General features: G+C 46.0%; 1 protein-coding gene across 6 annotated transcripts in view; it reads right to left on the bottom strand.

Moving 5' to 3' along the window:
* Nucleotides 1–26,045, bottom strand: part of si:dkey-178k16.1 (band 4.1-like protein 1) — a 36,114-nt gene extending 10,069 nt beyond the window's left edge. For 3 of the 6 annotated variants that reach the window (XM_036532863.1, XM_036532862.1, XM_036532858.1), the window contains exons 1-14: nucleotides 25,706–26,045; nucleotides 13,762–13,898; nucleotides 13,030–13,176; nucleotides 9,503–9,607; nucleotides 5,679–5,721; nucleotides 5,077–5,152; nucleotides 4,673–4,891; nucleotides 4,295–4,382; nucleotides 2,847–2,999; nucleotides 2,566–2,663; nucleotides 1,979–2,145; nucleotides 1,659–1,855; nucleotides 1,455–1,490; nucleotides 92–127 (exon numbers count right to left, since the gene is read on the bottom strand). In XM_036532863.1, coding sequence (XP_036388756.1) covers nucleotides 92–127; nucleotides 1,455–1,490; nucleotides 1,659–1,855; nucleotides 1,979–2,145; nucleotides 2,566–2,663; nucleotides 2,847–2,999; nucleotides 4,295–4,382; nucleotides 4,673–4,891; nucleotides 5,077–5,152; nucleotides 5,679–5,721; nucleotides 9,503–9,607; nucleotides 13,030–13,176; nucleotides 13,762–13,872 — 1,476 coding nt within the window. In that variant the 5' untranslated portion in view covers nucleotides 13,873–13,898; nucleotides 25,706–26,045. Of the gene's footprint in view, nucleotides 1–91; nucleotides 128–1,454; nucleotides 1,491–1,658; nucleotides 1,856–1,978; nucleotides 2,146–2,565; nucleotides 2,664–2,846; nucleotides 3,000–4,294; nucleotides 4,383–4,672; nucleotides 4,892–5,076; nucleotides 5,153–5,678; nucleotides 5,722–9,502; nucleotides 9,608–13,029; nucleotides 13,177–13,761; nucleotides 13,899–24,831; nucleotides 24,866–25,043; nucleotides 25,084–25,705 lie in introns of those variants that run through there. The other 3 variants (XM_036532861.1, XM_036532859.1, XM_036532860.1) reach the window with 3 other exon arrangements.
* Nucleotides 26,046–26,247: the final 202 nt, after the last annotated feature.

Here is a 26,247-nt window from a genome sequence, read left to right as displayed (position 1 = left end):
CCTCTTCAAGTTCCTTTGCTGACAGACGGGTTACAGGTGAGAGACGCTGAGGACGGACGTGTCACACAGGTGGAGCAGAGAGAAGCAGTACCTCCTTTTTGTGTCGAGGGGTCGACTCCTGGTCCGACTGAGGGGTGGGGCGGTGGGCGGGGACAGTGGGCGGGGTGGTGGGGGGGGGGGGGGGGGGGGGGCAGAGGTAAAGATGTAGGTAAAGCACAGGTGAGTTGAAGAGGAGGGTAGACAGACATCTGATTCTCCAGCAACCCAGACACACTCACACCAGCGACACTAGCAATGGATCAGAAATTCAGTTCCATGGTGTGCTGCTTCTTTGCAAAAAATATAAATGGAAATGCTTGCAACATCTTATAAACATGGCAGAAGTCCCTCTTTCAGGCTGATAAAACAACATCTCTTTTCCTTGTGAACTCTTTATCGAAAAACATATTTCAACTATCTTCTCAAAGCACAAGCTTCCAATTGGTACTAGAATTACTAGCTTTCATAACTAACACATGCTGCAAAAGAGGATCGTGAAAATAATGAAATGAAACTGAAAACTGCTTTGCCATTCCAAAGGATACATTCCCAATGAGGCCACAATTTGGGAGACAGAACTGGTAGGTTTTGACAATGCCATCTTGGGGGAGAGGTCAGACTTATAGATAGTCACATGATTAAGAGACAGAGTACAGTTGATGATGTCACTTAGAGATGTTGTATGTATTTTGTTCCCTAAGGATTCCTGGAAACCTCTAAGCCTTTTAATGTCTTAAGGTCTCACCAAACTACTGCATAAAGCAACAGAGATGATGCTCTGCCTATCCCCATCATTATATTCCTGGCACGGAACTGCTGTCTCTAAGTTTCAGCGCTCAAACAGATTTTATGAATGAATGTGATTTAGCCCAGGCAACAAGATCCGACTGATGAGACAGCTCAATGTATGATCAGTCCTGCAATTTTTTCCAACATTTGTTCTGCTCCATTTCAAGCCATTTTTCTTAAAATTATGTGGATATGAAGTGTGGCTCCTTCTCTAATACAAACCAGCTGTCATGCAGACAATTAGGAAACAGGGCTCTGGGCTCTCATTAAACAATATATAATAAAAGATCAACAGCTCACACACAGATATACACTGCATGAATAACCCACTGTGTGTAGAACGACTCTCAGCACTGTATATTTACATATTCAGAAAATATGGTTAGCCAGGGACTGCTAAACTAACTTTTGATTTGGCACAACTATCTCTTTGCTTCTTTTATCAACAGACAACTATACCATGAGTCTGGCTGTACTAATTGCATTGCACTAATCAGCCAGACTGAAATCAAGAAATAACACAGAGGCACCTGCCTATAGACTGAACACAGAGAGACAAACAAGGAAAACGCAGGCAGAGGGACAGACAGACAGACAAACAGATTCTTGTCTCCAGGACAAGGTACCTCCTGTTTAGAGTCAATGGAAGAGTCTGCATCCTCCTGCCAGCCAGGGTTTAAAGAGAGAGAGAAAGAGAGGGTTAGTGAAGACAGCAGGTGAGTCATAGCGCAGGCTATGGGGTAATCTGGGAGTGAGGCTGAGGATGGCGGCTCAGTTAGACACAGAGTGAGAGTAAGTTTGGATGGGTGCTAGGCCCAGAACAATGGTACCTTGAGCTCTGTGACCTTGGTGGGCGAGGTGATGCCATCTTGGTCCAGATCTTGGTCCTGGTCCTGTGCCTGATCCTGCTCCTGGTCCAGGTCGTAGTCCATCTCATCCCTGGACAGGTGACAGGTGTGCTCGCTGGAGTCACAGTAGGACGCCCCGTCCTGATTGTCCCCGAGGGCAGTGCCTGACTGTGATAGGTCTGGGGAGTCAGAGGGATAGAAGTCAGGGTCAGGGGTCAGGGTCAAAGGACAGAAGGAGCAGGTGTGTGTGTATGTGTGGGAGGGGACACCTGTAAGCACCCCGATTCTGCAATACTCCTCACCTCCGTCCAGGTACCTCCTGCTGGTGGAACGCGAGCGTTCGAACTGCGGGGCAGGCCGGTCGATCAGGGCGCTGGCCTGTCTGGTCTGGGCCTGGGTCCGCCCACTGTAGCGGAACTTGGAACCAATCACCAGGAAACCTTTGGGTGGGGGCTCGGGGGACACCAACCTGAGAGAGGTAGGGAGTAGTCAGGTACCTGAGACAGAAATCACACCTCATCTTTCATATTCTATACACTGGAACCCAGTACAGACATTTGTCCTTCCTGTGTGAGAGGAGGGCTTCCTTTTAGCAGTACCCCCTCCTCCCACAGCACACACATACACAGACTCCACAGTACGGCACATTAGTCCAGAAATACAATATTTCCAGGTGGAATGCATAGCTATGTGCAGTGACAGTGTATAGCTGTGTGCAGTTGCAGTGCGTAGCTGTGTGCAGTCACAGCGCATAACTGTGTGCAGTCACAGTGCATAGCTGAGGGCAGGGACAGTGCGTAGCTGTGTACCATTGCAGTGCATAACTACGTTCACTGAAAGGTGAAGTTGCATGTGTCAGGACTGCATACCTGTGAGGGGAACGTCCTACCTGAAAAAGGTGTGGTGCTCGATGCAAACCTTCCACAGCCTCTTGGAAGCTCTGTGGTTGGGAAGCTTGAAGCCAATGGTGCTCTCAAACTGCTCGTACTGGGATTGGAGGGGGTGGGGTGGGGTTGGGGGGCATTACAGAGAGAGGTGGGTGTGGGGAGCAGGTGAGGGGGTTAGGAGAACTGAAGGTTACTCCATATTAGTTTTGTCAATTCTCAATATGCTTTGTGAAACAGTGCAGGTGAAATGACAATTCACAAAGTGCATGCGATAGCTCTGTACCTCTCCTGGACGGATCTTGATGTAGAAGTTGCTCCTCTTGTAGGAGATCTTGAGGATCTTGGGCCAGGCAAAGCGGTTGATCCGCAGCCTGTCTCGATAGATGAGCAGCCCATTTGAGGACACGCCCAGCATGATGTCAATCCCCTCTGAGTCCTGGCACCGGCCAGGGGCATCATGGGAAGAACAAGGGGTCTCAATGGAGGAAGATGAAGATCATAGTACTGCCATACACACACACATCTAAATACACATACACACACAAACATACCTACACACATAACCACACAGGCACACACATAGCTAGTTCCACACTCATACACAGCAAAGTCACAAGTGTTTAAATTCTAATTACAGCAGAGTGTTTAAAATGCTTTGTCAAAATGTGCTTATGTTTTCATTTAGCACTTTAAAGCTATGCATGGCTCAGTGTTACTGCAACAATAGTGTCAGATCTATATTGTCAAATGGCTATAACATAGCAAGCAAATGGGGCAGCATCTAATTTGCATTAGAAACCAGAAATTCTGTTGTTTGTTTATACACATTAGTGTCACATTTCATGTGACAGTGTAGTGTAGCGTACTTGAGTGTCACATTTTCACAGATCCGCAGTGTAGCATAGCAGTACGGAGCAGGGTTCATAACCAAAAGGCTGCTGGTTCGATTCCCTACTGGGGCATTGCTGCTGTACACTTTGGGCAAGGTACCTGACCCAAAATTGCCTCAGTAACTAACTACCTGTATAGATAGATAACACGTAAAAAAAATGCAACCAATGTAAGTCACTCTGAATAAGAGCATCTTCTATATGGCAATAATGTAATATAATGTACGCAGTCAGTTAATTAGTCAGTTAAGTTCCCTGAGCTATTTCTCAAATCCTGCAGTTTAAGTTAAGGTCATCATAAGCAAAATGTACAAGCTGACTTCAGATTAATGTGTTTCCCACTGTGCCATACTCAGTTATTTATACTGTAATGATTTTGAATACAATTAACAGGGTCCATTACTGCCTCCCTGTTGTGGATGACCGTTAACACTGAGTTAAATGAGTTGACATTGCGCTCAAGGTGTGAACAGTGTAAACCAAATGGTGACCCATGGGAGATTTAATAATGAACAGAGTATAAACACGGTTCAAACTCTGTAAGTACAACAGTAAGGGCACAGTGTTGTGTTATGACCAAACTGGATGAGGTCACATTATGAGTTCCAGTAACTTCTCAGCTCCAAAGAGTTAACACGGCAACTCTGCAGGTGATGATTTTTAACTCTACATGTCAACACTGAAGAAAGGTAACTCAGTGTTGACAGTGTTAAAAAAACAATATCTTTATCTCTAAGTTACTAACATTAACTCTGACCAGAGCGGGACAATACAGACGAAGTGCTAGTGTTAAATTTCACTCGATCTGAGCCGATCTGACATTGGCAGTGTTGCTGTATACCTTGGCCTGGTGGAGGTCCACTCCATACATGGACAGCTTCTTGGCATTTTCCAGGAAGTTCATCTCTGCCTCGGCAGGACTCATGCCCCTGTACCAGAGTATGATGAACACTGCTGCACCATCATAGCCCTACCTCATTTAACATCATCATGTCCACTGTCACACTGCTACACTGTCACAGACCATTACATATCACATTTACAGATGTTTCACTCTTACTTTTACTTTTACTTACTGTTACATTTCTCAAAGGTTTCAATGGGAGGGGAAAGTCCATTGCTAAAGGCTCATGGAATACTTTTACTTTAGCCCTAGGCCTCGCCTCGAACAGAGCCTGTGTGAAGCCTTGATTAAGTGTATGTAATCTGGCTGCATTACCTGTAGGAGCGGTGCAGCTCCATCACCCTTTCCTCCAGCTCCTGAGTCTGGTTAGGGGCAAAGCGGAAATCTCTCAGATAGTCGCACCCATGCTCTTCCAGCTCGTAGTCTCCCAGCTCTGCCTGCACTGCGTAGGAGCCCAGGAGGGCATGCGTGACGAAGGAGCAGGGCAGACGCCCAGACAGCATGTCATCCCTCAGCTGCAGGCACAGATAGTACCTGCCAGGTAGAGACAGACATAACTCAGTTATGGGGCTAGCATGGAAAAAATGACAGCTAGACAGACCTTTTAAGTAATCCATGCACAGACAGGAGCTGGATTAAAGGTACCCTACAGAACAAAGCACAGGGGGGGTGGGGAGTGGGCAGGGCTGAGGGCTGGTGCTTCTGCCCACCTGGCCTACCTGGTGATGTCCTCGATGAGCTGGGCGGGGTCTGGTGGGTAGAACTTCACAGCAAAGGAAAAGTTCCAGGGGCCAGCTGAGGGCAGACCGACAGACAGACAGACAGTCAGACAGACAATCAGACAGTCGGATTGCTGAGAAGTGACAAGGGGACACAGTCAGGACTGAAAACCCAATGCTTGAGTTGGATGCTTCACCTGAGCTACCTCTGGAGCTACCCCACTGCATAAGCATAAAGAATGTGATCTATGCAGGCTTTGGATCTGAGCCTCTGCTCTGCAAATCTGTTATGATTCTGGGTCCCCTGTGGGTCTCGCCTGTATCAGTACCAGGTCAGCCACACTGCAGGGCCCAGGGGAGAGCTCTGCTCTTTTCTCTTACAAACAGAGCAGACTCAGGCGCAGGAAACCCTGCTCCAGGAGTGCCAGCGATGTTTTTGTTCTATCCAAGCTCTTAATCACATAATTGGATGAAATTATTATGGTAAATTAATGCATGTGACCGTGTGCTGGAGACTGGAGACTGTGTTTCAGCAGAATGCACATTGTGATGCGCGTGTGTGCGTGTGTGTGTGTGAGAGTGAGAGAGAGAGAGAGACTCACAGCGGATCTGTTTCTTGATTTCTTTGGACGGGTCCAGCCAGCTCTGAAAGAGAACATTTTACATTCAGATTTATTCATTTGGCAGACGCTGTTATCCAGAGGGACCTACAAACAGTGCATTCAAAAGGGTTAGGTGAGCAGCCGTATACATATTGAATCATTTGTGCCATTCCTGAAATACAGTGGCACTGTGGGAAACATTACCACAAAGGGAATAAGCGCTGTCATACAGCAAACCACCTTAAACTATTGCTGCCAAATTCTAGCTGCCAAGCTTGTACTGCCACAAAGCTCACACTTCAACTAGACTTATGCCATCACTGCATAAACTGCATCAGCTTCACCATAAAGGTTTTACTACAGTGTTAGGAGGGTGTGGGGTCATAGTTCATGGAGCCAAGTTGTAGTAGTCAGAATAGGTGGGTTTTGAGACCGCTCCTGAAGATAGGCAGTGACCCTGCTGTCCTGACAGTTATGGGGAGCTCATTCCACCATTTGGGTGCATGATGTGGGATGTGACTAAGACTGACACTTCCAGAAAGGGACCTGTAATGTACCTGTCTGTAACCCCACAGCTGTCTCTGATTGCAATGGGTCATATAGTAGTTTTTACCCATGTTTCACTGAGTTTTATCTATGGACAAATGGGCATTCCACCATTGAGGTATCCAGCACAGGAACATAATTATTGATAGATAACCATGGCCTCCACTGAACAGCCACAGTACTCTGGATGCATTCTGGGTAATTACCCTCATCTTCCTTTCAGCAGCTCCATTGGTAAGCCTGTAGTTGGGACTAGGTCTGCATTTGGAACTAGTCAGAATACCAACACCATTATTATTAGCAATACTAGTGTTGTTGTTAGTACTTAATAAAGGATACGTGATATCTAATAATTAATACAGGTACTTGATAATAACTAGAAAAATAGCTAAAACCCGGGGCATTTCTAGCTATTGAAAAGATCAGGGGCTAAGTCAAGTTTGCCTGGGGCTGGTCTTTTTTTTTTTTGGAGGGTGATCGGCATTGGTAGGTTGGGGAGGTTGTATCTACCTTTATAATAAATAAATATTATCACACCTTCGGATGCTGCAAATCAAGTTCCTCTCTGTTACACAGTCTGTCTGTTGTTTTGCTATAAACACCTCCTTTTTCAGGGCAAAAATATTCTGAGCTAGGCTTATAATATTCAGGGATATAGCCCCGAATGATCGGACCTAACGACGCCACTGGCTAAAACATCTACAAAGTAACTTCTGTATATGAAAATATAAAAAATGCAATTAATATATGAAGAAGGAAATACAGTATCTATTGAAATCAAGACAATGAGCAATACCTGTTGGGGAGAAATAACAGATCGTTAGAAAAACTCCTGCTCAGATTTTATAGCACCGAATGAATGCTTAAGAGAAATGAAAGAGCAGAAGATATGCAGCAGTAGTGTCTAAAGAGATGCGTGTTTTCAGGAGATGACAGACACGCACAGCAGACAGGGCGGAGCGTGGGCGTGTAAAGTGGGCTGACGGGTGAGGAGGTGCCGCAGCAGGCGGGACACGGCTGTGGAAGGGTCTGTTTCGGCTCAGCTCACTGCTGCTCCAGCGTACACGCACTGCTCCTGACACACCGCTGACTCCAGATAAATCACATCGCCAACATGGGCCCCTCTGGGGCTTAATCACTCCTCTAAATCATTAATGGGCTGTGAAGGTTCATTAACTGATTGCAGGCTCCTCACATGTGCTGAAGTCAGGCTGTTGTAGCACTGGAGGCCAGCTAATGGCACTCTGCCCTACTAGCTTTACTCAATGCAGAGGTAATACACACTTCAGCAAATGGCTGTTATGTTGGTATTCTCATAATTTGGCAGGAAGAAGATTTAAAATATACAGTCATACCCAGACTTACACCCTCTCAAAGTAAGAGCACTAATTCAACCACCTCACTTCTTACAACCTAATATCTATATATGACTCTATAATGATACATGCTTCCATTGTAATCATGCAGTGGCTGTAAGGTGTGGCAGTCTGCAGTAATGAAGTTAGCCCCCCCAAAGTGCAAGTCCTGTCCAGAGGAAGAAATGGACAAAGATAACCCAACATCTCGAATGGACATGACTCAGAATTTATATAGTGAATTTTGTTTGTGTGAATGTTTTTTTCATTTTGTTTATTGTATGTACATGAATGTTACATGAATTTGCTAATAATTTTGAGTTTTATTATCTTTTAATTTACTTGATGGTACTTGATTTTAATTTACTTGATGAGTTGTACAGTATAAAATGGTGTGAAATGGTCATAAAGGACCCAAACACCTGGTTATAACATTGGTCCTATGGGTAAATAATGATCTGAGTTATGTCTATTCGAGATGCCACCCATGTCCAGGAACTAATTAGGTCATAAGTCTAGGGTTTGACTGCTTTTAAGTCACATGTGCAGTCAGGTAAGATTGGGTAAGGTGTGGTCTTCAGTAAAAAGCATGCCCTGTCCCTCTCACTCAGCGCTCCTGCTTAACGTTAAGACCTCAGACACTAAAAGGGGGTTTAAAAGAGGACTGAATCATACCCAGGAAAACCAGCACAGACCGAATTACACAGACAGTCAGTGGTATTGTGAGGCCAGATTCTCACTCTCTCACAGCTGCGCCGTTGGAACGGAATATGGGTCTGCTGCCGTTCCCTTTTTCTCCGGTTCAGATCTGGGGCTCAGCTAAAAAGCCAGAGAAGGATGCGGCTGCTTTGAGCGCTCGCTGTCCATCAGCCAGTCAACAGGAGGGCCCCTATGGGACTCTTTTGGTCTTTCGTCTGGCTGTTTGTTTTGTGGGAGCAGGTGCTGTCAGATTCAAAGGCATTCCGAAATCAAAGCGGAATTCTGGGCTAAACCTTGCAGGAACGGGGGGGCCATGCGCAGCCCTCCAGGGCCACACCCACCCAGCATTTCCCACCTGCCCTGCCTCTAATGAACCAATTAATTACTTATTGACAAAACCAGGCTCTGTTTTCCCTCCTTTCCCCCCTCTCTTTCACCATCAGGGAATGCTGCTGAATTTCACTGATAAAAAAAAGTGGAGTGTTAGGCCTGCAGCACACAGCATGGTTTTTTGAGTGATTACAGGAGAGCTTAGAACATAACTCCGTGACATGAAATATCATTTTTAAAGTCTTATTTTTGCCGTTCCCTCTTTCTTCTTCCACAACTCTCAGGCAGCTTCCTGTTGTTGTGGATCTACAGGAAACAGCTTGCCTATAACAGCTGCTGACACATTACATTGTTGAGTGCTCATTTTTCATTGGCTGTTGGCAGCCCTCCTCAGTTTGAGAAGCTCAACACTGAAGGCAATTCTGGTGAAAATGCTCTGGCTTGCAAGAAACTGAATCACAGCTTTTAGGTGCTCACACGAGCAATGATTTTAGCCCATAAGCACCTGACACGACAAGATCTGAACTGAGCTGATGTACGATCTGAGCTGATCTTCAATTTCAGCATGCATGCAACAAGTTTCTACAAGAATCAAAGTAAATTCATAAGGACTACTACTAAGGAAACAATCAAGGATGAAATCATACTGCATGTTCTAAGATTAGGCTCTCTAAACACCATGCCCTGAAACATGCAGATGTGTGTGTGTGTGTGTGTGTGTGTGTGTGTGTGTGTGTGTGTGTGTGTGTGTGTGTGTGTGTGTGTGTGTGTGTGCGTGTGTGTGTGTAAGTATGGGAGAGAGACAAACAGTCAGACAGGCACACAGTCAAATTCCAGTTGAAGAACAGTGGAAATCAGAGATAAGACTCCAGGTAGCGCTAATGAGGTCCTGACCTTCTGGTTGTCCACGTCGCAGAATGTCAGGCCAAAGTAGTCCTTTTCCAGAAGATTGAGATGTTCACACACCATGTCAAACAGGACCTGACCTCGGGAGAACTTCTGCAGAGACACAGGCAGAAATATGTGACTTTGATTAATAATGTATTTCTCTTGTTCACAGACAGCAAGGTTCTGCTGTTTCCCATGAGGCAGTGTAATCATGATGCATTAGAGTATTTGGAAGGACCGATTTAGAGAGAAGGCAAAAAGCTTTTATGCAGTCATCACAGAGATGCCATGAGAATATCTTATTTTTTTCACAAAATGAAAAAAAACTAAATATAAAGTAAAAAAAAGACAAGCAAAAACTGGGTGTTGTTCTATCCAGAGTCAACCAATCCATTCATTTGGAAATCAACATTCTTTAGCCAAAGAGTCGCTGTAAATGTAACAGATACGTGATAACAAGGTGATTTTCCTCTTTAGAGCAGTTGAGTCCAGTCAGTCAGAATTTAAGCCAGGGGTGTCCAAACTCTCTCCCTGCTCCTATACAGCTGATTCAAATGATCAGTTTGTTATTCAGTAGCTTCAGGAGTTCGTAACGAATTGATCATTTGAATCAGCTGTGTTGGAGCAGGGAGAGATCTAAAACATGCAGGACAAGTGGCCCTCCAGGAGAGGTTTGGACACCCCTGATTTAAGCAATACAAGATAAAACCACACAATTCAACAGTAACTTTGAGAGGGCTCTCCTAAGTCCAAAGCCTTGTTTTAACAGAGAAGTAAAGTGTCACTATAAGGTGCTACTGAAACCACTCAGTTGTATTAAAAGCATTCAGGTATTTATACTCTGCAGTGATTTTAGGTGGAGAACCTATTGTGGTACTGATAGGCACCAGCTATAGGCTATGGCAACAACCTGCAGCAATAGGTTGCAGTGATAGGCAGCAGTGACAGGCTACAATAATAGGACACAGTTTTCGGCTACAGTAATAGGCTATGGCAGTAGACTGCACTGATAGAATACAGTGATAGGCTGCAGTGGTGGGCTGCATCTTAATCCCCAGTACAACATCAGGCCGATCTGACAGGCTTCATCTTTCCGCCTATTGTGGAGAAATCATCGACTGTGACCGGATTAAGGAAACAAAGCAAAAATGAGAAAAAGCAAGTCTTTACAATAGTCAGCCAGCTCCATCTGTTAAACACAAGGTGGCACTGAACCAGAGCAGAGCCTGAATGTGCATGTACATACATGCATGTTAAGGACACGTGCTGCCGGTAAAGATCGCACTATGACCACAGTCATAAAAGGAAAACGTTAATGGTGGGAAAGACTACTACTCTGCGGTGTGGCGAATGGGTGCATTTGAGGGGAGTGGGGTGTGGCTCTCGCCAGAGGCTTTGTCAGCCCTAAAAAGCCTCACTTCCTCCTGAGAGTCAGCAGCTCGTGTCAGGAGCTCTCTCAGCAGGGGCCGTCAGCGCAGATACCGAAACGACTGCCTACCCACCAGCCCTGGGTTTCCGTGGCGACGGGGGGGTGGGGGGGGGTAGAGCAGCTGTTGCCATGGAAACAGTACTTTCCTGTACGTTCCATCTTGGCTTTTTTTTTTTTTTTTTTTTTTGCTCCTTCGTGTCTCCCAAGGCCATCGTGGAAGGCTGAGAGAGGGTAACGGGAGGACAACTCCCTATCCCTGGAAACACTGATCCTGGATCAGCTCTAGAACGAGGCCCTCAGACGCAACATCAATGGGCAAGATGTGGGAGGAGCGAAGCACGGTTTCCTTCTAGAAATCCAGGGACGATGTAAAGACTCCCTCCATGTCGGGAGCCCTCATTTTATTATACCCCTGACATTTCCAATTCTAGCAAATTGCTGGCCGTTCGTTGTGAATGCTGCTCTTCCCAGCTCTGAGTGTCAGGGACTTGGGAGGAAAGGCTGGCCAGCAATACAGTTTGGAACAAAGGGGAGCCACACCTTTCAGAGGGGCTGACGTCGCCACCACTGCTGATTGCTTCCTGGGGGAGTGCAGTTAATGGGTGTATAAATACACTGCCTGTCCACGGTTTGCTTTGCTATTAGTAACTTGTGGTAAGACAACAGATATTGGACCCGCAGCTTGCTGCCCCTCTAACACGATGCGGAATGAGAACACCTTGTTATCAGGGCAAATGGGCCGCGTGGAGCTGCTGCAGCACAGAATGCTGATCTGCAGTTCGTTGCGCATATCTTTTTATTTTTCGAGGGACTCTACGTACACATACACATTCAAAACCCTCGTGAGACACGCGTGAACACATGCGCATTCATGTTCTCTCTGATGGGCAGCGGACGCAAGCTGGCAGTGCTGTTCTCTCAGCGACAACGGTGCCTTAATACGTCAAATGCTCACGGTCATAATCAACTGCTCTCTGCAGGAGGCAGGTGAAGCAGCCTTACTGTGGCAATCCACCTGACACCATTCTCACCTGAGAATGTTGCACCATTTTCACTTGAAATTTCCATGTTACACCATCCTCATCTGAAATTATCACGATATCCTTGTCTGCTTATGGCTCAGGTGTTTCCATGGGCTCTGCCAGCATTTAAACTGTTCAGGCTTGTGAAAATCTAAGCAGCAGCGCATTCTCATGACGCAAACCCGACTGGTCCCAGTACCGTTACTACCTAATTAATATATTTTTGGCTAAATCAACTATTTTAAAGCTATACACATGAGGGGCAAAACTCTTTAATTGGCTTCTCTGAGAGGCCAAATAAGTGATGTTAGAAGTGATATTAAATGAGCCTGTTCAGGCTCCCGAGTGGTCAGCCAGCTAAGTTTGTTCTGAGCACGAGCAGCTTGGGTCCAGTTCTGACCAAATCATCTGCTGACAAGGGATCCCTCAGTGGCGGAACAAATTAGCTACATTCCATTGGGTTAGGCAAGCTGAAAGTTGTTTGGGTGTCTGAAAGTTGCTCAGATGATATTAGGGAGATGCACCTATCACTGTTTCACTGTTCACTGTTTGCCTCCTGTACTATGGGACTTGTTGTTTGGAAAAAAGCCACTGGCTGCACGAGTGGATTGCATTTGGTACTTCCTGTGATCCTCCATGAGTACAGAGGATGTGCGGTGAGATGTGCCAAGTATATGACTGCCAATCACACATGTATGAGGGAAAAAGGTGGGGAAAATACAAACAGAAAACATAACAAAGAGAGTCCATTTGACACTGAAACCAATGATGTGTGGCAAAAAAATAACATTGAGAGGGTTGGGATATATAGCAAGGCGCTAAGAATCACATTAATCTGTGCAGCAAAGCCACAAAATTATCTGCTAACCAGCACTCCATTTTGGTCAGTATCTTGGCAAGCCTGGTCTCACAGCACCAACTGGCCAAATTAGTGCCAAAGCACATAAGACCCAATCACGTCTTCCTTTCTGCTAGAGCAAAACATTTCTGACTGAAAGATTTTTCTGAGCATGTTTCCTTAGCTACCCCGTACAAACACCCTCGGAGCGTTCACGCCCTTTAGCAGAGTCCTCCACACGCACCTCAATCGCAGACTCGTAATCGGAGGCGTCCAGCAAGGTCACCCTGACCGGGATGGTCTTCAGCCGTTTCGATGTCTTTTGAGGAGATTTGGGGGTCTTGCCAGGGGTCGTCCTGTCCGAAGCAGAGTCCACGTCCCTCTGATCCTCCTTGAGTAAGAGTAGGGTAAAAGCATCTGTCATTTAGCAGAGATGACTAATCTAGAGACACACAGGCATTCTTCATTATACTGAGTTACTGGAACAGGAGATCAGGTCTGATTAGTGCCTGCTGGGAGACTGACAGAAGCAAAATGGGTATTCAAAACGCCAAATTAGCACAGACCTGACAGAATGGTCTTCAGCGATTTCACCAAATTCATATGTGATGTGATTCAGAAAAATACCTCTCCCTGTTTGGCAGACCAGTAAAGGTTGCCAGGACTTTTTCAATGAAGGTTCCCATTAAAAGGAAAATGGAAGTGTCCATTTTCTCAGGAATCGGACGTCTGCGTCTATAATACAATAAGCTACAATAAGCTAAGATAAGCTACAATACCAGAAAGAACCAAGTAATTAATCTCAATACACTATAAAAGAACACACCTTCATATGGTGCACTGCAAAGCAATTCACAACACAGTAAATTGCAAAGCAGTTACAACTATGGTACAAAGCATCAGCATAATCAAAATTAATGTAATATGATACTTCCACATAAAATAATATGGGTCACAGAGATGCCCCTCCCCTTACCTGATTGGCCTTCTTGCTGTCTGCTGTCTGTGTCCCAGTGGCGCCCCCTCTCTGCTGGGAGGACTCCTGCACCGTATTGTTCACCTCCGACTTTGAGCCTGCCTCCGCCATTGTGGAAACTGCTTGCAGTCCTGAGGCTTGCACAATACAAAAACCTTCTGTCATTACAATGGCCTTACATCCTGAGACAGTACATCATCAGAATGTTCTTAAATACAGAGACAGTACACCATTAGGTTGTTCTTAAATTCTGTGCCAGAACACCATCAGAATGTTCTTAAATCCCCAGCCAGTACACCATTTCAATGTTCTTAAATCCTGATATACTGCACCATGCCAAAAGCAAGGTGTTAAAACCTCTTCCATACCAGAATTTATGGCTCTGTTTGAGAACTCTTTGCATCAGTAATGCAAAGATGATGAGACATATTCATGCGGTTTTTGTGAGAGCTCAGAAGCTGCCAGAAGAAATGAACACACACATGCACATGCATTTCACAATTGCATCCGACATTTGTTTTAGGGTAACATGAAGGCAGGATATCAATTTTAAGGTCTAAGACTCATGATGGTCACTATTTTAATGACAGGTCAATGGAGACACCACAATAAAATTAATCTGACTTTAAGATTGCAAGGCTTATTGTAACTGTCTTTCCTAATCTGATAGACAGTTCTTTGGTGCCATTTGAAATATGGGAGGGATGAGCAATAGAGGGGAGCCCAGCCCTTCCAATGTATATCCGGTGAGGCTGCATTTCTGGAGAACTGTATGGTTTCCTTCATAGGCACGCAAGCCGAAAGCTCAAAGCAGTGGACACTCACAGCAGTGCTTTCTGAGATTCTGTGCTCATGCTACAACGGCAGCTGTAACACGCTGTGACCTCTGACTGCACTGGACCACTCTGTCGCTCGCCCCAGTGCATCAGGAGTGAGCCGTGCTGTTTATAAACCCACAGCAGCATGCAGCGTCACCGCTCAGCACTGAGACGTTTTCAGGACCAGCGACCATTCTGGCTGAAACGCTGTAGGCCACAGGTTTTGGGCTACTGGCAAACCGAGAGGTGGACAATGAAAGAAATGCTGCAGCAGGTTTAGAGATGAGAGGATGACAGAGAAAGGCAGCTCATTCACTTCAATGCTGTGACTGGTCCCGTGTTTAAAACAGCGTACGGAAAAGTCATCCTCTGCATCAGCAAAAAAAAAAAAAAAAAAAATTCCCGTTCCCTCATTAATGACGGAAGCCTCGCGGGGGTTGAGGGTACAACGCTTTATGATTGGATACGGGCCTCTGGTTGTCTGGTTCAGCTGAGTTACTCTGCAGGGAGACTGCTCTGGAGATTAATTTCCCTTCGGTGATTTAAAATGGAATTTACTAAACTTCAGGCCTGCTTGGAGGAGGCCGCCCCTCTGGGGCTATTCTGCAAAATGAACTAAAGTAAACAGCAACAGTCTGCTCTTCAGTACGTATTACTATCAAAGTTCCACTGCTCCACTGTACATGCAAACAAGCTATAAAGAATAAATACATAATACATAAATACATACAATGCATTTGTGTATTCTTATAGAGGCAAATTCAAATAATGCGCAAAATAATGAGGAACATATTTTTTCTGTTAATATGTAGCTACTTTGTTAGGATAGTCAGTGTTAAATGGGGCTGCAATTCAGCTTGTTTGATAGAGACTGAAGTTACAGTATGATAGGTAACTAGTCATGTAACTAGTATGTAACCAATACATAAGCAGACACATTTCTTACATAGGGGTTGCAAATCTACAGTTTGGGTTTTCACTATGCATGTCCTGTTTTAACAAAATCATGGCAGACAAAAACATTTATTTGAGTAAACATCTGATTACCTGAAATTTTGCACAAGCGATTTTCACATCAAATGTCACATGTCACCGCAAGTTCAATTCATAGTATTGTTTCCGTTTGTTTGCTCAAATTTTACACGCAAGAGGCCATCTGGATGCAAATGGACATGTCATTTTTTAAGATGCACAAATATCAAACACATGATGTATTTAGAGTGAACGCAGCGACTAATCACAACAGACAGGCTGACCTTTATTAGCTGAGTCTATATTTGTGGTAGACACCCCGCTGAGGAATCAGCTGTCAGCCACGCAAATGGGCTGCGTGGCTTTCTCAATGCAAAGTGGGGCGGGGGAGATTTAGGGGATTTATCTGCGGAGAGGGGACACGGGTGCCGCTGTCCCCGGATCGTGTCCCAGGGTTTCAGCGCTATTAGCCTCTGAGCTCGAGTTCTCTTGCTCTCTGCCACGTGGCAGTTTAACCGCTCGCGGATGCGTGTGCTGCGAATGAGAATTGCGCAGGCTTGGACCGGCTGAGAAACAATGCCTGGAAAAAAGTCAGATTTGCAAATTTCATGAGCTCATCGCCTGCCTGCAGGACACTGCGCAGCACCGGCCTGCGTCTCTCGCTCAGGGCACTGAGATGAATTTTAGGGTGGACATATTTCCTTCTGCCCGTGCTTCCAGAAAGAACAGATGAGAGGAGACAGATCGTCCTGAGGCGAGAGGAACGAGCGGAGTGTGTGAGTTCCACAGGCCAGACTGGGAGCTGTGGGGGGGAGGGGAGACTCCGGGCACCAACTGCTACCCCTGTGGGCAACCCAGCCAGAGCAGCACAGACCCTCAAAACAGAAACACACTCTCCTCTGCTTCTCCAGGGTACCACTGCAAGGGGCTTCAGAGGAAGTTGCTGTGGTTACCGGCTTAATCCCAGTTTAAACACTGTTGTTTTAACCTCATCCAAAGCACTTAACCTGAATCAGATTAGCCCTGCTCCAGCCATAGACCTTTGCAACGCGTGAATGACAGTAAATGATAATTTACCGTGGGCAAGCGCGTGCCCTAAGGAGACAACCGATTTGATGTAGCAACATGGTGTTTTCCAATACGACAAACGCCACAGCACTCCAGTGAGAGGTGAGCACTGGGTCAGTGTGCTCACAGACAGAGTTATACACAGCAGACTTGCCCTCCAATTCAGGAGCTGCAGACAGGAGAGGAGGGGAGGATGATGGACATCCTGCAATTCCTGTTCCAAATTGTAGTTTAAGTTTAAAGTAGGGCCTTTAACCACCAAGAAACAAGCAACCCGTTGCAGTGCAGGACAGATTCCCAGCACCCATTAGCCCTGGGGCTGCAGGCGGGGGTGGCATTGCGCCTGGCCATATGGGCTCTGAGTGAGGAGGTGAATGGCACTCTGGGGGCGCCTCAGCGCTGACTAATTAATTACTGTGTGGCAGTGCACTTAAAGTGCCATAGCCTCACCAGGAGAGTCAGGGACAGCTGCCGTGAGCATGGTCCACACCTGAAGGTCCCCGGTTAAGCAGTAGAAAGCCCCAGGTTATGTCACGACATGTAAACCATGACATACATAGTCATGCTGATCGTTGTGAAGCAATCATGTAGACACGGTAAACGTCATAGTCTGTCTGTCTGTGCACCTGTCAGTCTTCTACATGATGAACTTAGAGGGGCAGTGAATGCCGCTTTGAAACTCCTCATGTGGTCCTCATGCACTGGAGCGACGCCAGTACACTGCCTCAGGAACTCAATCAGATGATCAATAAACAGTTACATTGGGTTAAATCAATAAAATGGGGTGAGTGGCTCAGTGGGAAAGGCAGAGAGCTACAGCCCAGGTCTGACACCGGCCGCGTCATCTGCCAGCAATGGCCAGGATCCCACAACAGCAAAACACATCAGCTTCTTTCCGTCAGGGAAAAGGGTGGGTAGGTTGACAGAATTTCCTCGTCTCACTACTCTCAGGTGCCCTGCAATTCATCAGACGCCTTGAGGTGTTCATATGACATCAGCAGAGTAGTGCCTATCCTCCAATGAACGCCCGCTTCACTGTTGTGCACTGTGTGAAAAGTAGCCATTGGCTGTGTGTGAATGTGCGAGATGACACCATTCGCCCAGAGGTTATCGCACTGGGAGGGGCCTAATGTACAACTGGTGATTCCAAAAACAATGTTGCCTTAAGGGGCAAAAAAAAAAACCATTTAGAGGTTAGGTTAGTTTCTAAGATGATTCACCACAATGCTAACAGCAAAAGCCTGAATGTTTTCTGCGATTATATTACACTCACATGGGGGGGCGCCTTTCACATAATTACCTAACAAGTAGGAGACAGCAACTTCAGCTTCGGCTGAAGCTAAAAGACATTAAAGACATCCTTGCCGTGCACAGCATTCCTACTGCGTTCATATTCTCATATTTATCACAACAGCAGGGAGAGGGAGCCGCAGCGCTGCTAGATTCTGGATCAGTGGTCGCGTCGCTCGCGCTTGGCGGCTTATCTCTGGTGATTAATTACCGAGCCTTCCTTTCGTCTCTGACACTGCGCTGACGGTGGAATCGCCATGCGGAGTTAGGCAAGGACATCACAAAGGGAGATCATCCATCCATCCATCTCTACACCAGCGTCTCCGTAACTCTGATTACGCGTAAACGAGACCCATCAGCTGGAACACTTCGCTCTTTGCTATGAGGGAAGTTTATGAGAGAATTGTTGATGGATCCATGGCTGGATAAACAGCAGTGAGAGGATGAGGAGCGGCTTTCTGCAGCAGGATTTCCGCACTGTGTCCTTTGTTATTACCAATATTTCTTTTATCACATCATCTGCTTAACAGAAATCCCTTTCCAGTGCAACTTCATAGAGAAGGGAGTCAAAAGACTCAGGTATGGGGAGGGTGGAGTCAGAAAGACTTTGGTATCAAGGTGCTTTAATTAGAGGATGGAGTCAGAAAGACTTGAGTACCTGGGGGCTTTACCAAGAGGGTGGAGTCAGACTCTGGTATCTGGATGCTTTATGAAGAGGGTGGCGTGAGGAAGACTCAGGTATCTAGGTACTTTGATGAGGGGGTGGACTTGGTAGACTTGGTGAAAACTGACTCAGGCTCTGCAATACTGCATGACCAGTCCTTTCTCAGCCAGAGGCTGCTAGTGGGATCCGGCCAGCAGCACTTGACACACATATCCTGCATGACTCAGTCCCAGAGCTCAGAGAGTCAAGGTAAAAAGGGAGAGGGAGAAACAGACTGAGCAAGCTAGAGGAAGACAGAGACAGAGCTAAGTAAGTCAGAACTAAGCAAGCAAAGGGAGACGGAGTGAGAGGGAAAGAGGCAGAAATGGTGTCGGGGGATAACAAGAGAAAGGGGGGGAACATGACAAAGGGAGAGAGACAGCCAGAGCTGAGAGAGCAAAGGAGAGAGAGACACTCAGAACTGAGAGAGCAAAGGAGAGAGAGAGAGAGAGAGACAAAGAAAGACACACCCATCTCTGTTTTGGTGGAATGAATGAAAGTGTGAAAGGCTTGCATTTACACGTTTAGGGGAAAATTCATAGTCAGTTCCCCACCTCGATGTGAAAATCAAGAGAGGAGACAGAGAGAGGGAGGGAGGGAGGGAGAGATAGAGAAAAACAAAGGAGCATACAGGCAGCGTGAGAGAGGAGCTGTTTTCTGGGATTGGCCTCTCTCGCGGCAGCCTGTTTAGTATGCCTGTCCACATGTAGCCACAGCTTAAGTAATTGGAACTTTTAAGCTAATGATGTTTGTGTCAAATCCATCAATCAAAGGGGAGAGCAGGCAGGGTTGGCATCTCTGAGTAATGCACAGGACCAAACCCCACTGCTAAACACTGCCCCTTCAAATCAGAACTTTAAATCAGTGCAATAACTTGCCAACCAATATGGCAACTGACCAGCCAGGGAGGGAACACATAACACTGCTCATACATTATACCTAGCTATGTCTGCTATAAGACACAGTCCACAATGACCACACCTTTCTGCCAGGGGTCCACACAGTGGTAACAACCAGCCTATGAAACTGATATTTTCATGTAAATGTCTGCATACCACATACAGCTGTATTTCATTTGAATTCAAAGGAGCACTCTGAGAATTTTGGCAGGTTGGGTAACGAGCAGGTTCTGGTATGGCTCTGTCATGTCCAATTTAGCCTTTTCCTCCCCGGGGCTCAGTGATGGTGTTCTTTTATCGGTTCTCTCACCACACCTTTTAGACCTAACTCTACACAGCAGGTACAGGTACTGGAAATGTGAGACTATCCATAGCAGAACACATTTACTCTCGGTATTCACACACAACAAACACAGTCTTCAACACAGCCTGCAACACATTTTAAATATTAAACAGCCTCTTATCAGACTGTTAGGCATTTTATTCAGAATGCATTAAACACCATAATCACGCGCTGACGGTACGCTCGTGTCATAAGAAGCAGACAGTAATGAGTGTCTGCAGCTGGCAGGTCTGCTGTCAGGCAGGTGTGTCATAAGTATGTGCATAGCAGGTGTGTGTGCGGCAGATTTACATACTAGGTGCCAGACAAGTGCGTGTATCAGGTGTGTGGCCAGTGAGATCTGTAACACCTGTGAGACAGATGCATGTGGGTCTCTGGAGCGAAGGAAAGAGACATGTGGGAGGCATGTGACAGGTGTGTGTATAAATACGCTGGTAATCCCCTGCCTTTGCTCTGGTTGGCACGAATGCCCACAGGATAAGTGAGCACCGTGAGTGGCCAGACGGCAATTGTAGCCAACACAAACACAAGAGTAGGGAAATGTGTCAGCCCCGAATCGGCGCCAGCAGCCAATCAGATATAGCTATTAACTTTCCCGTCTAGTGTGTGTGACAGTGTGACCCTGCCCAGGTTGTCTCCCTCGCGCGTTCACCCTCTGTCCCCCCCACTTCATTCTGTGAGGATCTAGTAAAGGATACATGTTTGTTCATTAAGAAAAAGACTCCCCCATGTTACGACAACTATTAGCTGGATGTTACAGGTGTGCACCTGTGAACTGCCTGCTAGTTATCCCATTCCCAACGCACAAGCCCCGCTGGTCGATCCTAATGTCGCCACCACAGTTCCCTTGACAACCATCTTATTTAATGAGATTGTATAGGAGGCAAGGCATGCCCCCCCTCCCCTGAGAGGGCAGGAAATTTGATTTAATAATATTCTTAAACCTAAGTAATAAACGGAAGCCCCGTTTTCATGAAAATAATAAAAAAAAATATATATATATATATATATATATATACTTTGATGTTGGTTTTTAATTTTAAGGGACTCACATCTTTGAAGGGTTAACAAAGAGGAATTGCCATAACCGCTGGCCAGCACAGATCTGCCACTACCTCCACCTCAGCACAGGATTTACTGAGATAGGGGAGCAATACCATTGAACCCGCGAAGGACAAGAAGGCACGTGAACGACAGTGAGAGAGAAAGAGAGCGTTAAAAAAGGAAATCCCACACCAGCAAGCCTGCAGTGTAAACGAATACACAAAGACAATCGCTACTCACAAACACACATAGCATAATGCTGTGGCTCCCACACCTCAGAATTCATCACCTGAAAGTAGGTCATGCACCTAGGGAGTGCACTATCAGTGTCCCCCGCTTGCTTTCATCACCTGATCTGCTCCATTGTTCTGTGATCCAGACTGACTCCCCTGACAGAAAGGGGACTGCTGTGTCCAGCACTGACACCGGGAGTAAACCCATCATACCATTTTACACCCGTTTCGTTCACTCGGCCCACTGAGGGCAGATAGCCTGGAGATGAACACTTCAATGAGATCACAGTGCACGCAGTGAACACTTCCGAATGTCCCTCCATACATACAGGAAGTGATTCACAACTTTCACACTTTCCAGGAGCCTGGTGGAAAACTGCCAGGAGAACTACCAAATTGCAGCTACCTTGCATTAAACTAACACCCCTGCCGATAAGCCACGAGACAAGAGGATGATATCATGACATGCCCTCAACACAGAGTAACAGCACCCCCACACCTTATGCCCTGAATAACTGAGAGATGATACATTACATTACATTATTGTCATTTAACAGAAGCTCTTATCCAGAGAGATTTAGATAAATTACAGTTTCTATTTGTTGTCCATTTACACAGCTCGATGGGTTATAATTGGGTAATTCGGGGTACCTTGCCCAAAGGTACAACAGCCAGTGGGGAATTGAACCAGCAACCTTTTGGTTATAAGCCCTGCTCCCTACCCCTATGCTACACTGCTGCCCATGAAGCCCTGCCGCCTGTGTTTCCTGTACTGCAAAGCAAAAGGGAGGGGTGCTGCTTTTGTCTGCACCCCAATACCCCTTCAGACTCTATACACCCCTGATACTCTATAATACACTGCAGCAACTTCATTTCAGGGTCAGGCCCTCTGTAATGATGCACCCTATATATTCCAGACCACCTCTCCTGTCCTGTACCAGGAGCCACAGATATTCTCCTCAAACATGCACCGAGAGGCAAGACCTATGGAGCGCATGATTGACGGGATCTGCCAACCCACTTCTCAGGTTACACTCCCACACTGTCAACAATGTCAGTTCAGCTCTTCTAAGACTGTAATTGTGTTTTTAAAAACGTTTTTCAGTGCAAAAAGTGAGCCTTAAAGGTGTCCATGATTTGGCCCAACCTTTTCAAACACTGCCTCTACACTTCAATCTAAATGGGTATAGCAGTCCTATATCAGCCAGCACTCTACCCCACACTATCCATACCGGCTGTTGCTGACCCCCACACACAGGATTCAGGAAGAGACAGTTAATGGTGGGTTGAACTGGGGTGTAAACCAAAGCAGTTTTCACATATGAAAAACAGAACATGTTGGTGTGCCACAACAAAGCTACAAGCAGGATGGCCCTTTATCGAGTCTGGCACGAGGTATGCATCCAGGTCATCATATCAGCACATATTCACTGCAGAATTCGGCTTGTGTAAGGATGTCCATTGTGTTGGTGTCCTTTGCCGTGTTAAAAAAAAGACCACAAAATGACAGCAGAGAACATGAATTACTGTTCATTGGGGAAAAAAACTGATGCTTACCAAAGTAAACAGAACTCTTTTGTACAAGAACGTTACCATGGCAGCACTAATAATAGATGCATGTAGCAAATAACTGACAAAAAAAGTCCTTTTGGAGACCAGTCCAGGCAGGTACCCAGAGGAGGGGTTAGCAGTGCAGGGCTGTGGTAAGAGCTATGTCTGCTAAGCAAACCGCACACTGACAGAGCACTCACCTGGGCATGGCACCTGCATTTCCCTCCTCAGAGCCAGGGCACACAGCATGGTGCTAAACACAGATCTAGAGTGTATGTCAGTGTAAAAACATCTCAGTGTTAAAAGAAGGATGCCAGTGAGTGTTTCTCTGTCAGTACAGATGGCATGTAGGGTAGTGTCTGTCTGGTTCTCTGTTAACCCTTATAGCATGCAGGGTGAATGTCTGTCTGTCTGTCTTCTTAGTACTGAGAGCGTGCAGAGTGAAAGAGTGTCTGTCTGTCTGTCTGTATTGACAGAACGCAGAGGGAACGAGTGTCTGTCTGTTTCTCTATTAGCTCTTCTTGGATGCAAAGTGAATGTGTTTCTCTGTCTGTCTGTCAGTACTGAGAGCATGCCATGTGAATGAGTGTCTGTTTGTCAAAGATGAAAGCGTGCAGACCTAATAGGCTTCATCCAGCCACAGAGGTTTGAGTGAGATCATTATAATAACCAATCAATCTTGCATAGCCACACGGGAGAGCAGTTTCACTGCAAGACTACAGCCTTTATCCGTTAAGCCAAAAACAGCTCAACTGCCGAAAAAATTAACATATACTAAACAACAGGCAAAATTTATCATTTTTATGCAGAACAATTTACGCTCACAACTCATGCAGTTTGTTTGGCATTGAAAGGCTCACAGAATCCTGCTGGGTGTAACATTGAGGTGTGGAAGTATCTCTGAGCATGGGGAGAGTGGCTCCTGCCCTCTCATGCAAATAGCCCCCCAACGTCCTTATGTAGTCAATAGTATGCATGCATCCCGGTTGTCTGCAGAACGATGACGAACAAGTGCCAGTTGGGTCATTAACTACCTGCCTAATTCCGAGAGAGGCTGTTCATTGGGTAGTGGCGAGCATCATCAGAATGGCCCCTGTTGGTCGTGTCAGATAAAGCCAACAATAATGCATTCTGATTTCATCTTAAAGTGCAGCTGTCACACTGAAAAACTCAGCTTCTATAGAATGGCTGGAGCCAGGGTTAACACATGCTACACATATTCAAAATCAGAAAGTTTAACATGCTACTCTACCAGGATCTGGCTACAGTTATGGCTGCCAGGGCTACCATGTCTACAGTTCTCTTTTGTAGGTTGCTCAGAGGATTTAACATAACACTGGGATGTCCACAATCACCTGGTGTTGCTCCCAGTTTTTTTTTCCCCACACGTTTCCCTTCCCTTGTTTGCAGTGGAGCCGTAGCTAGGTCCCAGCAGATGGATCAAATAAACACTCACTGTCACGACACAGTTCAATCAGCTCCTCAGCCTCTTCTACTGACCAGTGTGAGTTAGCCTTGGGGCTTCAGTCTCGCTGCCATTGTGAGAGCGTTCTGGCTCAGCTCTCAGCTCCTTGTTGCTTTTACCACTGACAATAGCCCTTTGAAGAGCTAACAGCAAGCCAGCTACCACCAGTTTACCAACAAGCGGTCTACAATAAGCACCTTTGTATGTGAACATTTTTAGACACTGAATGGAATGCAGTTAGAATGATAATTCATGACTGCACGTAAGACTACAGCTATGTATTCAATCGACATGTGCTTTTGGTGTATTTTGAAATATGTTGATTTTATTTCTATAACTGTTACTACTGATAATAATATTGACGATGATGATGGTGTATCTGATAATCAGCTTGAATGGAATGTTTTTAGATTATCTGATTTAATTTTGACATTTCGTTTGTGCAGTACCTTCTCATTCATTTTAACAAATGAATGAGTTACAGCATGTACCCCTTTGACATAAAACAGCCAAAACGCATGCTGCCGCAACCAAGACCTTCTTTAGGGGATCCCCAAAAAGCCTAAGCCCTACCGTATAACGTTACCCCTCAACAGAGCTGCACCGGCGCGGTAACGCGGCTATGAACGTGCTGTATGGTATCTGCTCTCACCCGCCACACCCACTCCTCATCTCTGCCCCTACCTCCAGCCTCGATCCCTTTCCCCAGCACCTTGCCTTCGAGCTTCTCGGCTTTACGTTTTCGCTGCTTCACCTCAGTTTGCCTGTCATTGATCGTCAGCGAAAACGAAGATGAACAAAACCACTGCACATCACCGTGCGTTGCGTAACGGACACCGCCAGAGACTACAGACCGCCTTTAGCGGTATCCCTCAGCTGTTTAAAGCTGGATTTACCTTACACCTTGTGTCTGCTGCTCCTCATGCAGAGCGGCGAACGACCCAAATGAAAAGCTAGCGTTAGCACCGCATCTCCCTGCTCAGATATAAAGCACACAATCTCCATAAAAGGTGAGATCGGGAGATGGAGTCCCCCGTGCAAGAGCACAATCTCAGTTCTCCCAAGAGTGTCCCGCGCCCTTCGCAGTCGGACTGTCACTCCAGGATTTCTAATAACTATATTCCTGCATGGCACGAATTAATTACATATCCTGACATATTGCATAAATTAAAAAAACGTGGAACTGCATATGAGCTTTGTTATTGTCATTAACAGTAATTCAACAAGAGCATTTTTCACATACCGTGGCAACACTACTGTGACACCGTAGTGGCTATGATATGACCGTTGAGCATAAAACTACAACAATATAGAAAATAACACGAGGTAAGAGAAATAGTTCCTTATATTTCGTATCATAATTACGACTGAAATAGGAATGCCCGGATATTTAATATGCACCATGCAATCTGCAAAGACTCGGTAACATGCTGTAGGCTACAATATATGTTCTGCAGGTAGGTATCAAGCAGGTGTAATGCCTCGGGATAGCAGAGAAAAGAGCAAACAGAAACAACTGACCACTTGAAGAAATATGCGGAAATGCGGAAATAATCACCTTGCCAGATAAGACTGTCTTTCCCTCGTTCAGCTGTGGACCACTGAGGTTACAGGCGAGCAAAGCAACCTCTCGCCGCCACCGCCCAGCCGCTGCCTTTCCTAGCGCGGGGGACAGTCACAGAAACGTATGAGCAGAGCAAGCGAATGTGAGCGATTGAGGGGAAAGAGAGAGAGGGCGGGATGGAAATGGCCGAGGAGGAGAGAAACACACGTTTTCGCAAGTCTTGAAGACTTAAAACGTCAGTCCGAGTCTCTAAGCAACTTGACAAACGCCTGGATATTTTGACATCTGTCACCACGCAATGCGGACTGTTTTCATCGCATTGCTCTTCCCTCGGCTGGAAATGAACGACTGGCATTAACGATGATTTCCCTCTGTAGTCTATTCCAGAAGCACATTATGAAACCTGAGACGGCACGCCAGGGGATAATATTTCATTATCATCATACCAACGCTATAGGTTACTACGCCAGCTGACCGAATAATAACTCGTCAGTGTCATTGTCTGACTGAACAATGACTGTGCCGGTCGATCTCGA

Source organism: Megalops cyprinoides, chromosome 7, assembly GCF_013368585.1.
Source record: "Megalops cyprinoides isolate fMegCyp1 chromosome 7, fMegCyp1.pri, whole genome shotgun sequence".
Classification (NCBI taxonomy): Eukaryota; Metazoa; Chordata; class Actinopteri; order Elopiformes; family Megalopidae; genus Megalops; species Megalops cyprinoides.
Note: the sequence above shows the minus strand (reverse complement) of the source record. Positions and strands in the feature narration are given on the sequence as shown.